This window comes from Diadema setosum, chromosome 8 (assembly GCF_964275005.1).
Source record: "Diadema setosum chromosome 8, eeDiaSeto1, whole genome shotgun sequence".
NCBI classification, from domain to species: domain Eukaryota; kingdom Metazoa; phylum Echinodermata; class Echinoidea; order Diadematoida; family Diadematidae; genus Diadema; species Diadema setosum.
This window is the reverse complement of record NC_092692.1, coordinates 14,155,168-14,180,486: the sequence shown is the minus strand read 5'-3', so window position 1 is coordinate 14,180,486 and position 25,319 is coordinate 14,155,168. Positions and strand designations below refer to the sequence as shown.

Genomic DNA, 25,319 nt, shown 5'->3' with positions numbered 1-25,319 from the left:
AGTGCAATTTTCTGGTGCTACTCACAATTAAAAAAAATAAAGTGCTCCCTTTCATTTTTTTTCTTTTCATTTCTTTATTTTCAAAATTATTTAAGGGGGTGCACGCCTGATGCCCCTCCCCCCCCCCCCCCCGATCTGCCACTGGTAAAAAAAAAAATGAAAAATAAACAAACAGGTGAAAACAAGTAAACAAAACAACCAAAATGAAATTCGGAATGTAGGAGTTATAGTCCAGAACAGCATTCAAGAATTATCAAGGGTCAAATCGTACTTTCTTAAAGGGATGGTACAGTATTGGTGGAGATGAAAATTGGGCTTTTAATTTTTTGCGAGATACCAAGAAAACACGTATGAAATAGTACAGAGCATACCATTTTAAGAGGAATTCAAAGTTTATTTGATGAAAATCGGGCTTAGAATGACTGAAACATCCATAAACAAAGTAAAACAAAGCGATCGTAATAAAATGTAGGTCCCACACTTTATTGGAATCACTCTGTTTTGGATATCTCAGCCATTTCAAAACCAATTTTCATCAAATAAACATTGAATTCCTCATGGAATTACATGCTCTTTCATATTTCATAAGAGGTTTCTCATTATCTCACCAAATAATGTTAGAAACCTGAAATTAGGTCTTAACCAAAACTATACGATCCCTTTAATTGACAATCAATGTGGAAATAAGGAAGAAAAACTCGATTAAGGATATAAAAGTGCCAGTTTGCGCCCGTGGTTCTTACGTGGGGATCGAACCCCCCACATAGCGTCCGAAGCAATCCAATTGGCGAATAGATCAAAGGCAAAGCGAAGTAACCACAATGTCGAGCTGGCACGACAGAGGGCGCACAATTTGCTATTTATACAGCGAGTAGGAGTACACTACACTCATGCTTATCTTGTACTAGTACTTTGACCAAGAATGTGGCAGCCCCGCCCACACATCCCTCAGCTGCGACCATTCAATTGTACAGATGCGCATGATTCATGCTCAAACCATGTACCACGTACGGAACGTGAGGGTAAGTACTACCCCCTCCCCCTCCCCGATTTCATGACAGTCCTTAAATGTATATGGGCCGAATGTTATGCAGTAATTTAAAAATCAACAGAATGTGACAAAAATATTGAGTAGTTCGAAAAAAATCCCGTGTTTTCATATCACTCCACTTCATTTCATTTACATTTCCATCTTTGTTTCTAAAGAAAAAGAAAAGATAACTAAAAAAGAAAGAATGACCTGACCTATCCCTGAAAAGGAATACAATTGATTTGGTTTATAAAGTGCTCACCTTTTTTCTTTCTTTCTTTCTTTTTTTAGGGTCTTACATTAAGACCCTAATTTAATTATTTTTTCCTTATCATCTTATCTTAATAACTGTGAAATAAGAACAAGAATTGTGTTGTAATTACTTACGATAAACTCACCAAATAACATAAGAGATGAGTTTCAGTGAATTGGATTGCACTTCATTCAAAATGAAAGCAGCCTAATCGCATCATCAGTTTGCGGCAAAATGCATAATTATAGATTAGGGCTTTCTTGCAAGTACTCTTTCAACCATCGTTGTCTTTAACTTTCTTTCAAAATGGGTTTGCGTGACAGTTTATTGCTAGTGCAAAAGACGTGTATGGGGGGCGTAGAACTGCATATTTTTTTTTTATACATTCCTTTACATTGATCAGATCTATTCTTTGATTTTATGTAGAAACTACTAGTATTTCAATTTCACTTCAATTTAGTTTCATATTTCCCAATGAAAGACACATCAAATGAAACAAAACAGAATGAGGAATGACATATCCAGCTAGGATGAACATAATAGAATAATACCCTTATTACAAACATAAAACATGGAGATCAATTTATGAAAATTTGAATCTGAGTAAAAATGCTAGAGAAATGCAAATAAAATTACTTAAAAGTAATCATGTTTTAGGTCCCAGTAGAGAAACCAAGGGCGAAGATTTAGGTAAGGAACACGGGTTCAACTTAGGACCAAACTAGAGAAAAGAGATTGATGAGAAAAAGAAAACAAAAACAAAAACAAAAATACTTGGAGGTAAAACAAGATACTGATTATGAGAACAAAATTATTAATAACCAACCTCTCTTCCGGCACATTTTCTCAAGAATCCTTTTACCACCGTGAGTGTCCGGTGAAAACAGAATCCCAAGAAAAATTCTCCATTTCACAATAATAACAAATTTTTCAAGAGAAACCTGTTAAATTGACGATCAACGATGATTTATGGTTAGAGAGTTTTAGAAAAGTTTTGTATGATGTTTATGTACATATTATGTGTACGTTATCCATACTGGACGTCCCAGTCAAGCTTTTCATAGCTTATGACGATCCACACAAAATGTATAATAACATGTTTCATGTACAAACTATGTACATATTTGTGAATAATGTATGTTTATGCATTTTGTGAATAAATCAAATCAAATCAAATCAAATCACAATTCGTTTCCGGTGTAAAATAGCTCCTCGTCATGGCAACAAAAGTGCCAGGTTGCGCGCATGATCCTCACGTGGGTTCGAACCCCCGTGTGCAAAATACTAAGTTCGAACCCCCGTGTGCAAAAACTACTAAGTAACCACTGTTTAGAATGGACCAGCTCTGCTCTGTGAGCGATTTTTAGTGTTTTAAAGTTAGGGATAATCGGCCTCTTGAAGGGATTACTGTAAATTCATGAGAGTTTGAACTTCGTCCCTTGAATGTTTATTCAAGTTAAATGGTACATGAGTATTGAATAATTTAATATAAGAACGGCCAAAGTTCAAATCATTCGCTGTCATCTTTGGAGACCGCTAGTGGGGAATCGTTCAGATGACTATTTCACATTTCAATTTGAATATGCGCAACACTCCTATGAATGGCCGCGGAACGTTTTTATTCTTCTATAAAATCAATATTATTCAGTGGCGGATCTAGACGGGGAGCACCGGGCGCGCGCCCCCTCTTTATTTGTTTTGAACAAACGGAATAAAAAGAAAAATGCGGGGGGGGGGGGATGCGCCCTCCTTTTGTAAAGGCGCCTCCCCTTTAGCGAATTCCTGGATCTGCCCCTGTTACTATTATCATTATTATTATTATTATTATTATTATTATTATTATTATTATTATTATTATTATTATTATTATTATTATTATCATTATTATCATTATTATCTGTCTTCGCGTGGCAAAAGTGCCAGATTGCGTTCGTGGTTTCTAATGGGGCTCGATCCCCATGGTATGTTCCATAATTCACCGCTGGTGGTAAATACAAAATCAGGCGAAGTAACCACTTTATCGAGCTGACACCGACAGTGAACGTGAAAGTGAACTTATAAACCTATGGCGTATTGCGCAATCCGACGCACTTCATCCGAGTATACGTGCGTCATCCTTAGTCTGAATTCCATTCGCTCTGTTATTTCAGTCTACCGTATATCTCTCTCTAGCGCATACAATTCGATATGCGGTGTATTCCGCTTCATGTCAAAAGTATAATGAACTGAATTTCAAACTGCACTTTGCTGACATCTATACGTACACACACACATGTATGTAATTCTATCATAAACATGTAAAATGTCACATACGAAGTGTTATACAACGTATCGCAAAACGTTAAAGACAGCCAATTCCTTTTGCATGCAAATTTTTTAAAAATTGGTGAGAACACTTAGCTATTGAAGAAAACACTGTTTGGAAACCTCCTGTAAATTTTGAACTCAAGAGGGTCTTTATTTGTTTAGTTAAATTGACCGTTAAGATTTGAATAATTTTTTTGCGAACTACGCAAAAATTACAAATCTAAATACTAGTCTAGTTTTACAGACCTGTGTGATGCACTTAGTTGTACATGTAGTTCATGTAAGTGGTGTGTTGTTATTTGTCATTGATAACAAAGTAAGAGAAGCTAGTGAATTCTTCTTTTCTGACAGCTTTAACATGCATATCTGTTGTTCGAAGTATAATATATTGTTATTACAACCACAGGAGGATTAATGTATGTAGCTGTGCCTAGTACACAGAATACGTTACGGTGAGCGTTTGGTGCATTATTTGAATTTTAACGGCTAACAACCTTCAAATATCACAGAAATGTTATAGATTTACGATAGTCTTGTCATTCTGGTAGAATATATCATGTTCTCTGCTATTTGGGAAGGAATGCAAAAGGGAAGGGCCATCTTTAAAGGACAAGTCCACCTTATACATGTGGATTGAATGAAGGCAACAATATTAGTAAAACAAACAAACAAACAAACAAACATCAGTGAAAGTTTGGGGAAAATCGGACAATCCGTTCAAAAGTTAATCCTTTTTAAGTATTTGCGAAGTCACTGCTGGATGAGAAGACTACTACAGTGTATGATGGCACATGCGTACAACGATACTAAGGAAAATAAAAAGAGTAAAGTGCACATTTCTTTACTGACGTATGTTAAGGGTAATATTATTCACCCTACCTTCTGAAAGAGAGAAGTCGAGTGTTCTTTTGTTATGCGAGAAAAGTGAACATTGTATTATGTTGAATTTTCTTTATTCTTTCTTTATATCGTTGTACAAAATGTGACAACACAAGCTATAGTTGTCTTCTCATCCAGCCGTGACTGAGCAGAAACTTCAAATTTACAAAATTCATAAACATCAATTTTGAACGGATTGTCAGAATATTTTCCTCAAACTCTCACTGATGTATTTTATTAATATTGCTGCATTAACTAAACCCAGCACATGTCTATGAAGGTGATCTTGTCCTTTAAGTTCTGCATTCCTCATACCGCATGTATTTATTTTGCGAAATGTAAAAATAGGATTATTCTCAACATGGAATGTTCCTCGTTACAAAATGTAAAATGAAGCATCGTTGGAAGGATTTTATTTGGCTTCACTTATTATAGTCTATTGTGATGATGGAGTTACTTTAAAATGTTTAAAATGACACTTAAAAGTCCCTGTTTCGCGATCAAACTCTTCATATCAAATTATTATGTATGATTATGATATATACGTGTAGGCTTATTAATTTTATCATATAAATAGGCCGGCTTATTTATATGATATACACTGTATATTATATATATATATATATATATATATATATATATATATATATATATATATATAATATTCTATTTTGGGTCCCCTTTTATTTTTATTGTACATTAATGACATAACAAAATCCTCTCAAAATAATTGAATTTGTTTTGTATGCTGATGACACCACTTTATCTTATATACCCAATCTGATGTAAAGAATTTAAAAGAAACTGTTGAACATGAATTGAGTAAAGTTACAAAAGGGTTTAAAACCAATAAGTTATTTGTGAATTATGATAAAACATATATTTTGTTCCATTTCAAAATAGATGTAATATTGAGGTATAGATGATATTGTTCACTACTGATTTTAAGTTATTGAAGAAATGTAATCACGTAAGTTTTTTTTTTAATTCAAATTGACAACTGACATTTACAATGGAATGAGCATTTTGATTATGTGAAAAATAAGGTTTCGAAGAGTGTTGGCATTTTACACAAACTAAAATATTGCTTATCCCGATCTGTTCTCCTTATTTTGTATAATTCGTTGATTACCCTATTTGTCTCATTGTCTACCAGTTTGGGGCAACAGTCCAATAATCAGTACAAATTAAATTCTATTTTGAAATTACAAAAGAATGGCTGTACGTATTTGCACAGGGAGTCATTATAGTTTTCATTCGTATATGCCACTGTTTAAATAACTGAATATACAACTTCAAGATCTATATTCCTACCATACTGCAATACTCGGCTTCTTTTATTTCAAAAACATGTTACCATTGCACATAATGCAAATGTTTAATATAAATAGCAATATTCACCATATTTTAATTTGTTTAAAGGACAAGTTCACCTTCATAGAAATGTGGGTTTAGTGAATGCAGCAATATTAGTAGAACACAATCAGTGAGAGTTTGAGGAAAATCGGACAATCCGTTCAAAAGTTATGAATTTTTCAAGTTTCTGCTCAGTCACGACTGGATGAGAAGACTACTGTGGCTTGTGATGTCACATGAGTACAACGATATAAAGAAAGATTAAAGAAAATTCAACATATTTCCATTTTTTCTCGCATAGCGAAAGAATTCTCAACTTCTCTCTTTCAGAAGGCAGGGGGAATGATATTACCCTTAATACACGTCAGTAACAAGTCGAAGAAATGTGCACTTTATTCAAAAAGTTAAGTTTTGTGAACTTCTCTTTTTATTTTCCTTACATCGTTGTACGCATGTGACATCATACACTGTAGCAGTCTTCTCATCCAGCAGTGACTGCGCAGATACTTCAAAAATTCATAACTTTTGAACTGATTGTCCGATTTTCCTCAAGCTTTCACTGATGTGTTCTACTAATATTGCTGCATTCTCTCAATCCTTATGTATACGAAGGTGGACTTGTCCTTTAAAGTTAACTCCACTTTTACTCAAAGATCTGTCAGATTTAGCTTTCCTGTCATCTGGAACTCATTACCAAATAATATTAAGTCATGTCAAACATTATGATTGTTTAAAGAAAATCCCTCAAAGGTCATTACTACTGAATTATTGAATTATTAATGAAAAAGTTGATCTCCCTTATTTTGTATCTGTATATCTTTGTATTGTATGTGTGTGTGTGTGTGTGTGTGTGCGTGTGTGTTTTATGTGTTTCCCCATTAATCTCACTTGTTGTAACATATCGGTAAAATACCTCATTAGAAGGTTTAAGAGAATTTACATCCTCACAATGCTTCAATAAAGCTTTCTTCCAAGTTCTCTTTTTTTTTTATTTCACATTTAATTTTACCAAAGGCTGTATTCCTCAGTTAAATATCTAAGTACGTTATTCTGTTAATTTGTTATATCTATTATGTTATACATTCTTATCAAATATTGTATTTTTGTATGTATGCATTGCATGTTTGTTTGTTTTTATTGTAGAAATGAATAAACGACCTAAACTGAACTGAACTGATATATGTGTTATACAGATATTATTTTGTAGGTAATATCTCGTGGGAAAAATGATGACAGAGGATGTCGCAGGAGGCCAGATTTATTGAAACGTTGTTTAATTAATCAGATGGAACATGTAAAATGAAATAATAGCTATAGGTATTATGTAATAATTGGAATAATTGCGAAAGTAATTATAGCATAATAATGTAGGCCTATATAACAGAATATTGTGTTTAACAAATTTGTCGAATATTAAACATATGAAAAGGTTTATGGAAGACACACAAGTCAACATATGAATATACATTGATAGTGGCATGAATAATAAACACAACAAACAGTGGAAGAATAACAAGCAGCCCGCTCTTAAATTAATTAACGTAATCCAACATATCAGATAGGCCTAAATATAATCAAGGAGCTTATAACAATGAAGCTCCGTGGTAATTAATACGCTCCTTAAAGCCAACGGTGCATCGTATACTAGTAGTAGGCTACAGAGTACAAGGGCTGCAATGTTTTTTTTTTTTTTTTTTTACTTGTCAGCTGAATAAACCCGGAAGTGGCACCATGTGAAACATTTTTTATGCCCCCCCCCCCCCCCCACAAACGCAATTCATGGATCCACTCCTGATAAGGCCCTTAGGGGCATATATCCATCAATCCAGTTAACATTATCAATCATGTCTGACCTATTTACACTGATTTACTCAGGCCTATACATTCGTCAATTATTATCGAACTACCGTGATCCATTTCTCATTCATGTTCAGATTAAATTGTAATAACTTTGTTTATTGTAGGTCAGTACACCTTAGTGCTATACAATGGTATCAAGTAATGTTGTCCATTGGATTTGATATTCAATTAAATCAGACAAACAGAATGCTATAGAACATTTCAGCAAATTAGACTGAGGATATATATGCAAATTTTAACCTTTTTAGCCTTTTTTATACTTTAAAAATAATCGGACCACAATAATACGTAATGGCAAAACTTCCCATTTTCTGGACCATGGCAACGACAACGTTATTACTCGTTTGGGGATCTTTCCCTCCGCTATCACATGGCAATTAAGAGTAGGTTGTTCTAGCCTCTTATCATGACTTCTTTGACATGAAAGTCTTTGAATCATGACGTGCGGATTTGCTCCAACTCATTAAAGCCGAAATTAAACGGTAACGCGTAGAGCAAAAGAAAACCTATTTCCCCAGGTGAGGTTCGAACTCACAACCTCCGCATGCCTACAGTGTAGCCAGACGGCGCTGGGTACTGTCTATAAGTACAGCGCGCTAACCTATTGCGCCACTGGGGACGGTTGGCGGGAAAGAGTACCAAAACGACATGATTCTAATAAGATTTTGTGGCAGGCTCATGTTGTAAAATGTGCCGTCAATCCTCGTTATCTATCAATATTTCATATATTGGTACTATCTTTTTGCCAAGAAAACCTATTACATTCATATCTGTGCAAACTGTAAAGATAATTGACAGTTTTTTCCCCTGTTGGTGTACCAGCGTCTAAAATTGGCAACAATAACGATATTATATCAAAACCAGCTTTGATATCACTTTTACAAATGTTAATTCAAGAAAAAATATAATTAAAAACTTTTAAAAAAAATAAAATAAAAATTTACAATTTAAATCAAGACATAAAAAAGGTAATTTTCTTGAATTTTGACAAATTTTTTATTTTTTGTTACCTATTACTTGATGAACGATCCTTCCATTACAAGAATGGGGATATTGTCTTAAGATAGTGTGTTCCACTAAAAATGTTAAATGCGATTTTTATGGTGTAAAATCAGTCTACTATTTGCACATAACCTACACACAGGATATTTGTGAATACTTTCTTGGTTAAATTGGAGAAAATAAGCTCAAAATTTCTACTTTGCACGTAACAACTTGTCATCTATCTATTGCAGAATCGATTAAGCCTTGTCATATGTCATAGGTCATTGCACTGTGGACTGGATGGCTGATGTTTACGTGTACGCTCCTTGGCGAAGAAAAACGAGTTGAAGAATTGTATTTTCTTTAGTAATAAAGTGGGTTGTTTTCACGTAAACGATGCCTTAGAACGTCTTGAAGATTAAAGATGAGTTGGTTTAATCAGGCAAGTTTGTCTTCATTTGCTAAGACGGCTCTTTCGACGGCACAAAAATCAATTGACAAAGTTTTGGATATAAGGGAGGACGAGGAGGACACCAGCCCTTCGAGTGCGAGTAGCGGCAGCTCCGGCAGCAGACCACCGAGAAGTTCGGGGTCCACGCGTGTGAGTGACCAAAGTTCGACTCCCGCAACAGAAGATGTTGATGCAAGCAATTTTGGGAAAGGTAAATTTAATGCTATTCCCCCATGTTTCTTCCCCTAGCTAGTAGCACGAAAGACCTAAATCTAGAAATTCTATCTGAAGTGGAGCTGATTCACATTTATTTAATTTTGTTGACCAGGCAGACGCAAACCGCAAACTGGCAGAAAAGTGATTTTTTTTTTTTTTTTTTTTGGCAGTTTTGCTGTGATTGAGTGGACGTTGGCAAACTTGGTCTCTAGACTCTAGCCTACACTGTACATGATTATGTATTACATTAGCCAGCAAGGCTAGCCCCACATTGACTGCCCACAGCCAAAAAACATCGGCAAAATCGTGAAATAGGCCCCACCGCGCGCAGTGCGCGTGCACCCGTGCGTTAGCAAGCAAGGGTAGGTCCTAGGGTTAGGGTTAGGGTTTAGGGTTAGGTAGGGTGGTATTCGAATCCGGTCAAAACGTCCCCGGGTCAAAACGTCCCCGCCGTGTTCCAACCAAAACGTCCCCGGGTCGCGTACCAGAACGTCCCCGCTTTTGTCCGCACGCGCTATCTCTGTGGGTCAAATGCGTGCCACACATTACACTCTGGCGCATTGTCGCTAGTGTACTTTCGCACCTGTTTGTCGAATGACCTCCAAACATGCACAAACTCACCCTAATTATCCAGTAACCTAAATACTTGCATCTGAGTGAGATTCGAGTCCAGTAGAAATGGAATTTTCACCATTTTTTTTTTTGTCACTTATCTACTTAATGGGAATCTTGATCGCAACTACTCGCTCGGCGATCACTGCGTTGCATCGAATTCGCGTTGCATAGGAGCAGACAGCGCGCACGGCAGCACAGCTAGCTAGCAGCGAGCCACCTAACCTGTTAAATGCTGCTCTAAATAACAAAATTTCTTCACATTTACCGTTATGAATTGATAAGTGATACTTAGATTTTATTTTAAAAAAAATTCATGACAGAGAACATTTTGACCCGAGGACGTTTTAGTGCCAGCTGGGCCCGGGGACGTTTTGGTCGCACCCGAGGACGTTTTGGTCGTACCCGAGGACGTTTTGGCTCGGGGACGTTTTGACGTGGGGACGTTATGACCGGTAAGCGTTGTATTTATGGTTAAATTGGCCGTTAAATTAGTCGAGGGACATTAGGGAGTCCTTCCGAGAAGAAAGGGAGGACGAAAGATGCTATACCTATGCTGTGGAAATCGGCCCCACCACTGTATCAATTTCGCGTAAACGCCATTTGGTGGGGCCGCATTCACGAGTATTATACTGTGGAAGGAAGCCCCACCGCCGTGCTTACCTACTGTACCAATGAACGCCACGCGGTGGGGCTGAATTCACAAGTATAAATAGGCGAGCCGCCGTAGTATAAGTACGGACACGCAGTGGTGGGGCCTATTTCACGAGTATGCCGAAACATCTCCAGGACTGATTGTTTTGGAAGTATTAAGTTTACTAGAATACTACTGTCAAGGTTGCCTCCTATGAAATAGAATCTAACATTGATGATTGATCTGGGTGTCCTAAAGTCAGTCCTACTCCTAGGGTAACACAGACCCTGGAGTCCTACTTTATGGGGGGGGGGGGTACATACATATGGAACTCTTTCCAGACTTAGTTCAAAGAGCAAAATTTTGGAACATTTTACTGTACAGTTGTAGAGGGGAATTTTAGTTTTCCTAACAATAGTAACATGATACGTGATCAGCTCAGTGATGGCCAGGCAGTACGTATAGTCTAAACGGCAGCAAGGCAAAGGCCCCCAACAATTTGCTGGAGAGAAGTGTAGCTACACGCAGCCGCTGTAGAGACAGCGGCTGCACCTCTATTCCTTCGCAGACGTTGTCATTTTTCAGTGTGGTTGTGCGACTCCTTCATAAATATCTTTATTAATCGTGGAAAACTAAAATACAAGGAATTATCGTAATCTATGATAATCATTCAATAATCGGTATGCGATTTTTTGTTTGATTACGTCAAAAACTCACTGAAATCTGTGGCTGAAATCAGGTTTGTAAACGTCCTTATTGCTTCACTCCTCATCTGCGTGTTATTATGAATGGCATTCACTCTCGTATACTACAACGTACAACGTAGGTAGTCGGAGAGGCGCCCTCTAGCTCTCCGACTACCTACGTTGTACGTTGTAGTATACGAGAGGAATACAGGTGCAGCCGCGTCGCTTCGCGACAGCGGCTGCGTGTATGTTAGTTAGAGAGAAGTGCAGAATAAACTAGACAGTAGACTGTAGTACATTGTGAGTGTACAGTAGGTACTAACTTAGTACTAAATTTACTGCAGTCTGTACCGGTAGTACTAGAAGTTCTAGACACTAGTAGATCCCCTCCAAGGGTTCTACGAGTAATCAGATACAGATGTACATTGTATATTCCTTTGTGTGATGTGACAGGGCCGTTGTGCCTATACCATTCGCCGATATGGCAGGGACTGTTTCATTCCTTGATCAAGTAAAGGCCCAATCAGATGCGAGATCTTGAGAGCTACAAAGAGTGTAAGAGTACCCTCCCCAATCAAAACTAAGCACACTTGACGCTCTTTAGCTGTTTTATGAATGAATGAAACTACCCCTGCTGCAAATAGTGCATTCATCACGACATCAGTATTCTCCAGCGATAACACAGCACTATTTTTCACAGAAATAAAGTAAAGCAGTGAACTTGGGGTACAGTGTGCAGCCTACAACCAAATTTTATCATGTCCACAGCGAATCACCTAAGTAGCCAGTCATTGCATATCTATGCCAATATTAAGCAACTTGATGACAATGAATCAATTAGTCTTATGACAATGCTACATAATTAACATTGTACATTCTGCAATCAAATGACAACCTGTTTTGTGTTTGCCATCAATACTAATTACCGCTCTGTTGTTTCTTTGCCAATTTATCATATTTCACAGAGAGCCTGTGCTGTTGTACTTTTATGTTACATAATTTACCCATTCACAGTTTTGTCAGCTAAATACCAATAGTAAAATGTTATTTGATCAGTTGAATGTTACTCAGTTTATAAATGATGGTTTCTATGTTGGATTAGAGAATTTTCAGCATTCTCTCTCCAGTTGAATTTATAATAACTTGATTCAATGTTTTCTTGAAAGAGATATACACATTGTACAGGTGTACATAGAAAGTGCTTGTCTACTTTTGACATAATGTGTGTTAAATAGTCACAGATCAAACTGAAAACACTGATAGAATGATGCCACTGGGACTCTTCTATTTGATTTCTGCTTGTATCTCACAGGAAATCTAAGATCCAGCAGCCATGTTTCCTTGGATGATGGGGACAGCTTCTTCAGTGAATTTCTTGCCCAGGGTAGTGATCCTGTAAGGACTGCCAAGCCCAAAAGGACTCCAGCCAAGCAAACGCCGGCACCAGAGAAAGTCGATGAAGCAACCAGAGAGGCTGCGACGGAAAAGGCGGGAAAGCAACCAGCAACTGGAAAGACCTCGAAGACGAAGAGCAAACCTGTACAAGATGACAGTGATGACTCAGATGAAAGAGGGAAAGAAAGACGGGCTGTTAGGTTTGCCAAGAAGCCTCACCCTGGACAGAAAAAATCTGAAGCTAAGGAATCCAAGAGTGAAACCATTTTAACTCCCCTCCATGTCGATGTGGGTTCATCTCAGTCACAGAGTGTTTTGCCAAGGCAGGGAGCCTGTCCCAAGAGTAGTGATGAAGCCACGGGATTGTCTCTTGACAGAGTGGAAGCACAGAAATCTGAAGAACCGACATCAAAAGTGGAGGCAAGTGCAATAGATGCAGATATAGTGCGGTCAACCGACAGTTTTCTGCTGGTGAAGTCTGGCGATGTGAAAGAGTTTGGAGAGGAAGGGGAAAGCTGTGGCAATGAAGTTCACAGTCAAAGTATGGAAAGTAGTAACTCCACGAGTACTGGGACTGTGGAGGCTGACGAGAAATTGGAGGCAGCGGATGCAGGTCTTCCTTTGTGTAGAAAAAGCAGTGACGTAGAAGTCAAATCAGAATCTGAGAACACCGACGAACAGACCTCGGTCAAAAGCGACAGTGACTTTGTTGTGATTAATGAACACACAGCCAGTGAGCAGTCGTCTGTCTATCTGTACGATACGCGTGAATCCCCCGAAAATGAGTCTCCCAAGCATTACTCGTCCTCCTCCAACGGGAAGCGCAGCCCGACCGACAGCGACTTCAGCATCATTTCGGAGGGGCGATTCAACGACATGCCCGATTCCATACACTCGGCAGCGCAGGCGCAAGACGTGGGTAACTTGGTGGAGCAGGCCTCCATTGCTCTCATGCAGCGGGCCTCACCTTCCTACTCAGCCGACGTCGAGTCCGAGGACCAGGATGACAAGACCACGCCGTCCTCGAGCACCGACGAGCGACCGCGGTCCGGTTCGGAGGAGAGCAGTACTGTCAGGGATGATCATAACTCGACGCCCACACCGAATGAGGAAGGACAGCAGAAATCTGGCACGGACGCTGGACAGGTGGAGGTTACACCAAGACCTCCTCCAGACGAAGAAGATGGTGAGTTTCACTGCTGCTGTTGTTATTATCATCCGTCCTATACAGAAATGCTATTCACTCTTATGCAGACTTTCCTTTCATTTCTCCACCCCTCCTCCAAAAAAAAAAAAAAAATGTCTTTCCAGTAAATGCTGTCTGATTTTGTTTTGCTCACATTAAGTCTAGTTGCATAATTTTTTTTTTTAATCATTGCGCTTTGTGTTTTTGTTTTCATAGTTACCTTCAATCACATATAATATTTTGTATAATCTATCTTTATCTTACAAAAATACACATATCTCCATTTTAATGCCTTCAAGTGCTGGTATGTGGGTCAATTCAAAGTGGATCCAACTGGTCGGATGAGTTGAAGTTGCTCATACAGTTGTATTCAGTGGATGTGGTGTTGTGGCCAACATGCTGTAAGTCTTCCCTGTTCGGACAGTGTATGACCATTAGAAACCAGTGTTTAGAAGGGGTGGCACTATTTACATTGTTCAGCAAAAGGGTATAATTGATAAACTATGCTGGTATTTTGAATTGATTAAATACTTGTACATATTGATGCCTTCAAGATTAATTTTCTATACATGTACACTGGTACAGTCAACATGTTCTTTGCCATACAACATCAGCATGTCTTCCAAGTTACAGGCAATTCTTATAATCGGACAGCACCAAGCCATGTTCTATAAACGTATGAACTTTTCATTGTGACCTCTGCTGCCACTTTGGGGAAAAAAAAACTGTAGAAAACAAACAAACAGTACATGTTGTATTTATTGCTTTCATTTGGACTGAATGGCCTCTTTGCTTTATGAATGTACATTGTAGGCAATCATGTACTGTATTACAAGATGGAAAAAGTACGTACATGTATGTTGGTATGTTAAAAGGGTTCATATGGCATATGGTCATAAAATAAGAACAACAAACACACACACACACACACACACACACACACACAACTGCCACGATGTAATTCATCAAAATGACAATGCTAACTTTGTCTTCACAGCTGCATAACACCATTTGAGCATGATCTCAAAGGCTTTTAATAGAGGAGACTTCCGGATGATTTTCACACTTGTATTTGAACAATAGCTATAGTAAAATTTGAACAATAGTTGAAATAAAATTGTTTCCAGAATAAACCATCTACAGTTTATAGTTTATTGATAAAAGTATTGATATCTCCCATAGGCTTCATTGCAAAATTTTTCATATGGTAGGATGTTTTGTCATATTACGGACCTACACATGTGCATCAAATGTGATAACTCAAACAATTTTTAAATCACTGCTCCCAATGATAAACACTACCTTTAAGCAAGTGGTTTTTAATGGAATTACATACACTGCTACATTATTCTCCAGTCAAGGACGACAATAACTTCCACAAATCTATAGGTCTTACAGTACATGGCAGGTGGCACTGTTGATTTGTAGCTTACATCAATGTGAAAGTGTAAATTGTCTGGAATTTCACTTTAACCCGTTGAGGATGAGTCCCGAGTATACTCGGCAGGTGTCTATGGGAAACGGGTGTTGTAGCAAAATCAGTCCATCCTCAGTGGGTTAAAGTACAGGTTCTTCTGCTGTATACATCAATATCTGTTTCATAAACAGTGCCTGTTATTGCATCCACACCCAAATACTTACATGCATAGCAGCCTGAGTATACAGTGTATTTGTACCTCTGCCACAAGGAAAATGCACTATGATTAAACAGGTAGAACTGTCTCCAGATATTTGTTGTTCTGAGTAGAAGGATTGTACAAGCTGTAGAATACTAATGATTTTTTTCTTGTTTTTGTTTCGGATGGGGTAATTTGAGGGGAAAAATGTCATAATATTTAAGTAATCTGAATAATGGCTATAATTGTGAAAGTGATCTTATGTACACATTATGTACATACACAGCTGTACAAGTGTACATCATTACAACTGATGGCATCAACAGTAAAAGTGAATGGGTCTTTACTGTGATGATGTATAGATTGCATGCACTGCATAAATAGCTAATTAGCAATGCTTGACAACATTAACAAGCAGTGACAATGTGTAAATAATGAATGTGAATGTGAATGTGAATAATGAATAATGATGAGTGCAATGGACAATATTTCCTGAGGTGAAAGATGAAATGATCCATTCAAGGAGGCGCAGCTGAGTGAAATGGATCAATAATTTCATCCATCACCGAATGAAATATTCTTTCCATTGCATGAATAAAAAACATTCATTATTTTACACCTAAAAATAGATCCTTGTCATTTGATGTTCTATGAATTTAGAAACGAGAGAGAATGTGTGAGATTTGAAATCGAGAGAGTGCTGAGTGCTATTTACACTAGCGCTTTGTCTGTCAGTATGCGTGATCGCATTGCACACTGCAAATTATGCAAGCTTTTACTTAATACATAGGGTGCCAGGCTCGTGGCGTGCGTGCAACTGGAGCAAATTGCACAGATCCAAGATTACATGGTAAATGGAGCCACAATTGCACGAATGATGACATAATAGTAAAATGGGACAAATGATCAATATCAAACAACCAATCAAATGACAAGGATCTATTCAGTTGATTGCAAATTCATCTTGCAATGGCTTGACTGATACTTCTCTGTGCAATAGTGCCTATTAACAAAAATGAAGAAGAATTGAATGAGGTGGGGGAGTCTATTGCAACACCTTCTGTGGAATGACTTGGTAGGTTAAAAAATAATGGAGATTTCTAGAATATCCTTTGCTTGGTGAATAACTGTTTGAACGTACAGTAAATATCATTGGTATAGACCTACATGTACTGTGAAATCCTTCATGTTTGTGTTGCAGACACATTGTCTTGCAGACACATTGTCTGTTTCTTTGTTATTTTGCAGTGCCCAATTTCTAGGTTCATCAAGCAAACGGGAATTTAAAAAACCTGTTGTAAAGCTCTGTCTGACCTACACAATATGAATACAGTCATAAAAAAACTGACAGACAGACAGACAGACACACATTCAGTACACACACACGTTTACATTGTACAATGTACATGTATGCATTAAGTGCAGTTCAATATTTGTGCAAAAAAAAAAGAGCAAAAGAAAAACAAAAAAACAAATAGAAACTACAACATGTTGACTCCGGCAAATGTCAGATGTACACTGTTATTAAGAGCCATATTTTCATTCTTCATATTTCATATTAATTTTTGCACTTGGTGTACTAGTGTGAAATGCCCTCTGCACAGTACACCATTGTATAACTAGTATCTTGAACCCTTGAAAGGTCAGTTGTGGCAAACTCTGCGCACCTGTGTGCTCCAGTGTTTAAATAGTTCCATGACGTCATACTTTCCTGAAGAATACAATACGGGAGGTCTGTTGAAACAGGGAGGTGAGACGTCACCTCCCTGGTTGAAGTGTCTATACTTCATTCATGCCTCAAGATGCTGTCAGATTTTGGAGCCTAGTGATTAGCTGTTAAGGACAACTCAAATTTAGTGTAGAATGCCAGCTTACAATGAAAGTAAGTTGTCCAGGGGTAAAGCATTTTACCTTTAATATGCACACAATTCCTACTGATCAATGTAGACCTGTGCATCATTTGTACACTGTCTTAGTGTCCCAGTCACTTTGCAAAGCAACTGTAATTATTTTTCTTTAAAAAAATTATTTTTTTTTTTTAAAGAGATAGAGTCTTTAAATGGCAGAAAGTCAAAACGTGTGTGTATTTCCTTTTCAATCAAATTAAAAATGAAAATGAGTCAAAATTTCTAAAAGAATGCCAAGTCCGCTGCTACAGTTTGTAGAATGTGTCCAAGATGTAACATTACCAGCACCTCAAACCCTTCAGTCAAATCAAAATTGTCGCAGGATCAAAGTTTTGATAAAGGCCATGCCGGGCCTGTCATTGTGTGTGACATGACCCATGTTCATCTCTGGAAGTGGTTCACTTTCACTGACAGTGTTGATAACCATACCATGTCTCTAATAGTGCCATTATTTTGTTGGTTTGCATGTGGGTCATCACGTTACCCGCATAAAAGCGGAGATCATAAAAGGAAAAAAAAAATGCTTGTAAATCTTACTTTGGCAATATAAGTTCCATGACATTTGTTCTTGCAATAATTGCTCCCTTGAAATATCTGCACGCTTATACCCCCTTTCAGTAACTCGAATGCATTTTTGGCCAGCTCCTGGCCCGAGCTAAGCAGTAAAAGCAGTAAAAATTGCGTTCAGTACCATGTAACTACATGTACATGTATAGCAGAGCAAAACCACAAACATCCGTAAAGTTGTTGAAGAAACATGCTTACAAACAAGACAGCTGTGTAGACCGAAACCCTTCTTAGACAAGTGCAGAGCTCACAACTCGAAGATTTGTGTATATGAAGCCCTCACGTTGTCCTTAGAAACAAGGAAACAGATTTGGCCTAAGTTGTCCTGAAACAAACATTTTATTTTGTTTCCTTTCTTTCTTTCTTTCTTTTTTGCCACATGGTGAACTACAGTTATATCTATTAATCTATTGTACTGTACCAAGCTAGCAATATATATGAAGGAAATAGTTGAAAATTTGCAAATATTTGCACTTGTAGAAGTTGCCCTTTGTATTTTGGTTCAAGTCTGCAGTCAGAAATGAACTGGAAAATAATTGTATTCAGAATGCACTACATTGTGTTAAATCTAGAAGTGTTACAGACATGAAATGTCAAAAGAAACTTGGAATGTTTATGATTTCAAGATATGCCTTTGAGATGATGAGGATTATTAATCGCTTAATCATAAAATTTGAACAGTTTTCAAAAAAAGATTTTTGCAATGTGGTGCAAAAAAATATTTCTCTGTGATGCAGTCATCACATCATCTTGATTTTTTTTTTTTTTTTTTAACTCTTGCAAAATTTGCCTTCTGCAGTGTACATTAGTGGCACACAAAAATCCCCAAACAAAAACAAAAACAGCTCAGGTTTTTTTTCCCCCATGATGCAGCCTGCTGCACTAGGTCCTAGCACTGATCATACAGGCCTACAGAATGGTTGATCTGAGTTTGGAGTACCCAGGATCATGCCCTCTGTCTGTTTTTAGGTAAACAGCATGCGCAGCGTGAAGATTTAAAGAAGAAATCCACTCCAAAATTTTATCAAATTCATAAGAAAGAGAAAAAAAAAATTCCCTGCAGAACAATGCACAAATGACAAAAGTCTGATAAGAAATAAGGAAGATATGGCATTTTGAAATTTCACATTTTTTTTTTGAAAACACATCTTGACCAGTCAAATAAAAACATTCAAATCAGCAAGTTGACGATGTCATGCTCTCACAATTTCTTATTCATTTCATATGATACAGAAGTGACAAAAATGCCATTTTTCAGCTGTATAAACATAAAACTTGACTTAAAACCACCTAAAATAATAATAAAAAAGAACAGATGTTAATGCTGACATGTCTTGGTATGGGAACATGCTTATACTTGTATTAGCTAAAAAATAAAAAATTGTCCGAATTTCAGCATACTTGAAAAATTGTTAGGGTATCCTATGACATCATGAACTCGCACATTTGCATATGGACTGGTCAAGAAATGTTTTCAGAAAAATGTGAAATTTCAAAATGTCATATCTTCCTTGTTTCTTATTGGATTTTTTGTCATTTTTGTATTGTTGTGCAGGGAAGATTTTTCTCTTTCTTTTGAAGTTTATTTATTTTTGGTTGGACTTCCTCAAAGTGTTTGCTTGCAGCTGAATAAAATGAGTATTTTTTTTTTTTTTTTGAGGGGGGTCATGCATTTTGATAACAGCGGCTACATTATAAAATTGAATTTTGCATGGCAATGCAGAACCTCATAACTTGTGCCTGAATGGGCCTAGTGTTTGGACAGACCATCTGTCAAAACGGTACACTTTATGTGCTGATTATTTGAGGACAGCTCAAAGCTTACCGTAAACAATTCACTTGCCAACACCGCGGAACCTGCGTCATTTTAAAGCCATGTCTGAACAAAGAAAAAAAAAAGAAGAAGAAAAGGAGTCATAGCTATGGTTGCAGCCTTACCAGAATGCAATGTTTGCATGTACTGTACAGGAGCTTTTTTTTTTTTTTTTTTTAATCTGGTGGACTAAATTTCATCAACTTTGTAGAATTGTGTACAATGTATGTACTGTATTTGTAACTTGAGTGCCAGGTAACTTTTTTTTTTTAAATCACTAAACAGAGGGGTCAGTCTGTACAATGTTGACAGTTGACAATCAGATCTAGTACATACACTTTAAAGTGACCTTAACAAGCATTAGGGTTTGGCCACACACACATTCAATTATATACACATTCCCTGCAAAGTCGCTGTTGTTTTTTCTTTAGTGTTTTCTGGAAATGTAGATCTTGGTGTACATCTGTAGGCTTTGGCTATGGACACTATAAACACACATGCAATGTGCTTGTACATGTCACACATTTCAACAATCTCCAAACATTGATTCACTATAAAAGATCCACAAGTGTCTGGGAGACGAGCGAAAAGGGAGAAGCTCCTAGAAGACTTGTTTGCAGTCATGCTTAAGTGAGAGTCAGTAGGTAAGGCTTTGCGTCACGCCGGCGTGACGGACAAATAGTCGGCGGCCAGTCACGGACCGAGGGAGACTTTGCTCCTTAAGGTGGCTCCGAGATCCGATTGGTGTGTATTCGGGGGTGGTGAAAGTGACTGGGGGAGCATCAGGGTAGTAGAAGACTCTTTGATCCTCTCACTCACACTCATTCTTGCTGTCTCCCTCTCTCTGTTCATGATGCTAGGTGCTGGTGATCCGACCTCACCCAAAGACGAGCTTCAAGAGAGTGATGCACTGCAACCGGAGAAACTCTTGAAGGTAAGCTGCTCCAGTTTCCGTGGAACACATTAAAGGCATTATGTACCATTTGCAGATGAGACAAAAACCCAGCTTTAGTCCGTCCCTAAGTTCTAAAATGTGAGTTGCAGATCACGACCAATGTAAAAATTTTAATCAGTATAATCAATGTTAAGTATTGTTAAATATACAAAATGTGAACAATAGTTAGAATAACATTTTTTTTTTAAATAAACTGTCTACAGTTATGGTTTATTGAGAAAAATAGTGATATCTCCTTATATTTTAGGCTTTATTGCAATTTTTTTATATGGTAGGATATTCAACTGACCCAGACAAATGCATCAAATGTGATAATTCAAACAGTTTTTAAAATCACTTCTGTCAATGGTAAATAGTACCTTTAATCTTAATAAAGTATACTATTCTAGTAGCATGCTCCTGCATTCTTTGGCAAGATTTGTTGATGGACCAACATTCTTGTTGGATGTTTCTTGCCTCATGGCAATGTAAATGAGTTGTACAGGTTTGACATACCTCGATCCTGTGACTTCGTATTTCCTTGCAGGGAGTAATACTCTGAACGCAGTTGTAGGTTAGTTATTGCTAGGTTGGGCAAGCTTAATTTAGTAGACATTGGATAGCTGTTACGGTTTCCATGAATTACAAATTCTGCACGACAGTTTTTTTTTATGCCTCCGCCACGAAGTGGTGCCGGAGGCATTATGTTTTCGGGTTGTCCGTCCGTCCGTCCGTCCGTCCGTCCGTCCGTCCGTCCTTCCGTCCGTCCGTCCTTCCGTCCGTCCGTAATGAATTTTGTGGACAAGGTAACTATCAAAACCCGTTGAGGTATCCTAATGAAACTTGGCATGTATGTGTATTAGGGGGTGAAGTTGTGCCTATCAACTTTTGGGTGCACATGCTCAAGGTCAAAGGTCAAAAGGTCAAGGTCAAATACATAAAATTTCACTATTTCCACCATATCTATTGAATGCCTGAAGATATTTTCTTGAAACTTAGTGTATACATGTATTACCCAATTAAGATTCTCTGGTGAAAGTTTGGGTCATGAGGTCAAAGGTCAAAGGTCAAAAGGTCAGGGTCAAATACATAAAATTTCACTATTTCCACCATATCTATTGAATGCCTGAAGATATTTTCTTGAAACTTAGTGTATACATGTATTACCCAATTAAGATTCTCTGGTGAAAGTTGGGTCATGAGGTCAAAGGTCAAAGGTCAAAAGGTCAAGTAAAAATATTAAAACTTTTTTTTTCTCCATACCTTGGAAAATTGTTCAAGGTATCTTCATGGAACATAGTATATACATATACTGACTGGAAGTGATTATCTAGAGAATGTAGGGTTCATGGGGTCAAAGGTCAGGGGTCAAAGGTCAAGTGCAACACTTCCAAATTTTACTATTTCCCTCCTATCATGCAATGCCAGCGGGGTTATTTTTTTTTTACACTTGGTGTATGCATACATGTGTAACCTAATAGAAATTCTCTGGAAAGTTTTTTTTTTTTCTTCTTTTTTTGCCTCAAAGGTCAAAAGGTCAAAGATCAAGTGAAAGTGCTGAATAACTTTTTCCTCCATATCTCGGAAGTGGCTCGAGTTGTCTTGAAACTTAGTACATATTATGCATGTTCTACCTGAAAGTGATTATCTTATGAATTTTAGGGTCAAGGGCCAGATGAAAATGGTAACAATTTACTATTCAATTCAGAAATTGCACTTTTTCTCCACACCTGTACCTTGAAAATTACTCAATTCCTAAATGTATGAATGGGTCAAAGTCGAGTTAAAGTCCTTAAATCCCTAGATACATGCTCTCCTATTCATCCAATTAAACCTAGGTCAAGGAAGGTGAACATTCAACACATTTGTGACAAACTTGTCATTTCAATATTTTGCCAATTTTGTGAAAATGTAATCACACATTGTCCACATGTACTATCAAGACCTATTGGGAAAATCATGCATTATGGCGGAGGCATACCAGTCGCCAAAGCGACATTTCTAGTTTTTCCTCCATCGAATCACTTAGACTGAATTTCAACTTTTCTGGAATCCGTACATCTAGTTGACATGGAAATTGCCCCGAAAGTCTCACACACAAAATGGAATACAAGCAGATGGACTATGGCAGGGCTTGACATTAGTGGCAGGGCTAAACATAAAACTAAAAATTGATGCCCAGCTACCAAAATAAAAAAGTGGTCATCTTTTGGTGGCCTGTTTGGGTCAAAAATTCAGAATGGATTGTTACATTTTTTTTTTTTTTTGCAAGGCTACCACATACGCGTATCTTTCTCGCGCCACCAAACTGTCAGATTTAAAGATTTTATTGGCTCAAACAGGCCACAACTGCCTATGGTAATGGCAGACATAGAATGCTATAAATCTTAAGTTTCCAGACTTGGACTTGAAAGAAGTGGGTTACTGTATTAAAGAGCACAAATGCTTGAAATTCCCAGAATACTTGTCAAAATGTGTCAAACAGATTACCACACCCCCATCTGTTATCACATCTTTATGCAGTGGTAATCATCAATGTACCATCACATTTTTCACATTTTTGCTAAATGTTAGTGACTCTTACCCATCTAAAACTTAAGACAGTCCCCTGCACAAATAGGGTTAATTGGAGCATGTTGCACATTGGAATGAATGGCTAATTTTTTGTTTTTGTTTGTTTTTTGTTTGTTTGTTGTTGTTGTTGTTTTGTTGTTGTTGTTTTTTTTTTGGGGGGGGGGGAGTTTGCCATTTGGGCCAAAAGCATCCAGGAATTTTAGTATGTCTTGAAGCTGGTCTTTTGTTTGTTCTCGTACTGCGCATTCCAGCAGCCCTCGGAATAGAACATATCATTCACAAGTGGTAGTCTATTATGGATACGGCAGGATATGGAAGATGTGTAGATTCCTGCATTTGAAAGGAACCCGACAACAACTGTTTGCTCTTCGGAAAAGGGGAAAAAAGAAAGTTCTAAAGAAAAAAGAGGTGGCGTTACAGCTTTTTAACTTTCTTCTCACCGACAGGGTTTTACGTACCTCGTTGTTTGTTCTAGATTGGGCAGTCAAAAAGGCTATTGACAGCTATGTAGCCACTCACTGTAGAAACAGTGTCATTGTTCTCTGTTTGTGTGTGTTGAGACTTAGCCAATGTGGTCTAGTGAAACTGATGAAAAGGGGTGAAAAGAAGACAAAAAGAGTAAAATCTGGAGCAGATAAAAGAGGAACTCGGTCAGAAGCAGTATGAGGCCTGAAAATGCACCTAATTATCTGCTGAGAAAAAGTCTTGAGGCATACACTTTTTGTATAAACATGCCAGTGATCGGTTTCCAGTGTAGTGAACAAGATGTGCTGTTCGAGGGTGGACAGCAGAAAGACATTTGCTCTGGTGCAGAAGACACATTCGGGTGAAGTTCTCTGTCACATTCATTCATTTCCACCTCATTGTGTGGCCCTGTCGTGCAAGTGTAAGTCAGCTTTATTTCCACAAAACTTGATCTCTAGTTTCCATATGGGATCAAAATTTCACATCAAAATTTGGGGTCAAAGTGCCTGTTGGTTTGCATATATGGAGTTGTTGTTGTTTTTTTAATGGAAATTACATTGTAAGCTGTTTGATACTAAAGCCCCCGTTCCACTATGCCGTTCTCGCTACGATTTGACAATTTTCTCAGGTCGGGAAGGATCGGGTAAAACCTGAGCCGATCTGGACACAGTACGATGTTAGAACGCTCTAAGTACGCTGCAGTTACGACTACCAAGTGCTTGCTACGCTCATACTACGATGATCGGGAATGAGACATTACGATCTCTGCCGCTGCCGGTACGCTTTAGAACGATGTAGCTATGCTGTCAGTGCGATGTTGCCGATGTTATCCGATCAATGCACGCTGTATCTACGCTCTGAACGATCTATACGATCTTATCACGCTGTTACCCCGTTCAGAGAGCTGAAAAGTGACGATGTGCCCCGATGTACCCCGATTCGACTGTCGGTCTGCAGTCAGTCAACTTATTAGCATGCAGAACCGAAGAAATATACTGTGGACTGTGCACAATGCATATTGTATCGTGCTGATTTTTCCAAGGCTTTTTCTTGATGTCCTTGCTCCCTCCAGTTGTAGTAATTTTATATTCCTCAAAATTCTGCTATGTCCTCTTCCTCCTTTTTCAGCACCACGTGCAGTCTCTCTTTCTTCGCCTTTTGGGTAGCTGCTTTGCTGCTTTCTTCTCTTCTTTTTCTTCATCTCTTCTTCTTCTTCGAAAATTACAGCTAAAATTACTTCCCGTTCTTGTGCCGATGTTACTACGCTCAGAAAGACTTTGTTACGCTCATCCCGCTGCATTTACGCCGTCACTACGCTCTCCCCGCTGCGTTTACGCTGTCACGACGCTCTCCCCGCTTGCCGTACGATTAAAAATATGTCAATTTTGATCGGGGAGATCGGGAAGAAATTTTGAACCGGTTCAAAATTTCTTCCCGATCTGAAAAAATGCCCGCTCCAACCCCCGACCTCCACACGCTGCTGCTACGATGCTTCCGATCCCCGTACGCTTTTGCCGCTCTCTCCCGATCTGCTAGATCGGGACAGATCGGGGTCCAAATCGTGATAGTGGAACGGGGGCTTAAGGAGTGCAGA

The 25,319-nt window shown here is 38.0% G+C and overlaps 1 protein-coding gene and 1 non-coding gene across 2 annotated transcripts in view; one reads left to right on the top strand and one right to left on the bottom strand.

The window, feature by feature from the left end:
* Nucleotides 1-8,195: 8,195 nt before the first annotated feature.
* On the bottom strand, nucleotides 8,196-8,304 carry Trnai-uau (transfer RNA isoleucine (anticodon UAU)). The gene is made up of 2 exons: nucleotides 8,267-8,304; nucleotides 8,196-8,231 (listed from the first exon to the last, which is right to left on the bottom strand). It is a non-coding gene; the product is annotated as a tRNA-Ile (tRNA).
* A 780-nt stretch (nucleotides 8,305-9,084) lies between these two features.
* Nucleotides 9,085-25,319, top strand: part of LOC140232327 (TATA element modulatory factor-like) — a 32,166-nt gene continuing 15,931 nt past the window's right edge. Inside the window, exons 1-3 of the mRNA XM_072312457.1 lie at nucleotides 9,085-9,331; nucleotides 12,581-13,849; nucleotides 20,613-20,686. Coding sequence (XP_072168558.1) covers nucleotides 9,094-9,331; nucleotides 12,581-13,849; nucleotides 20,613-20,686 — 1,581 coding nt within the window. The 5' untranslated portion in view covers nucleotides 9,085-9,093. The remainder of the gene's footprint in view (nucleotides 9,332-12,580; nucleotides 13,850-20,612; nucleotides 20,687-25,319) is intronic.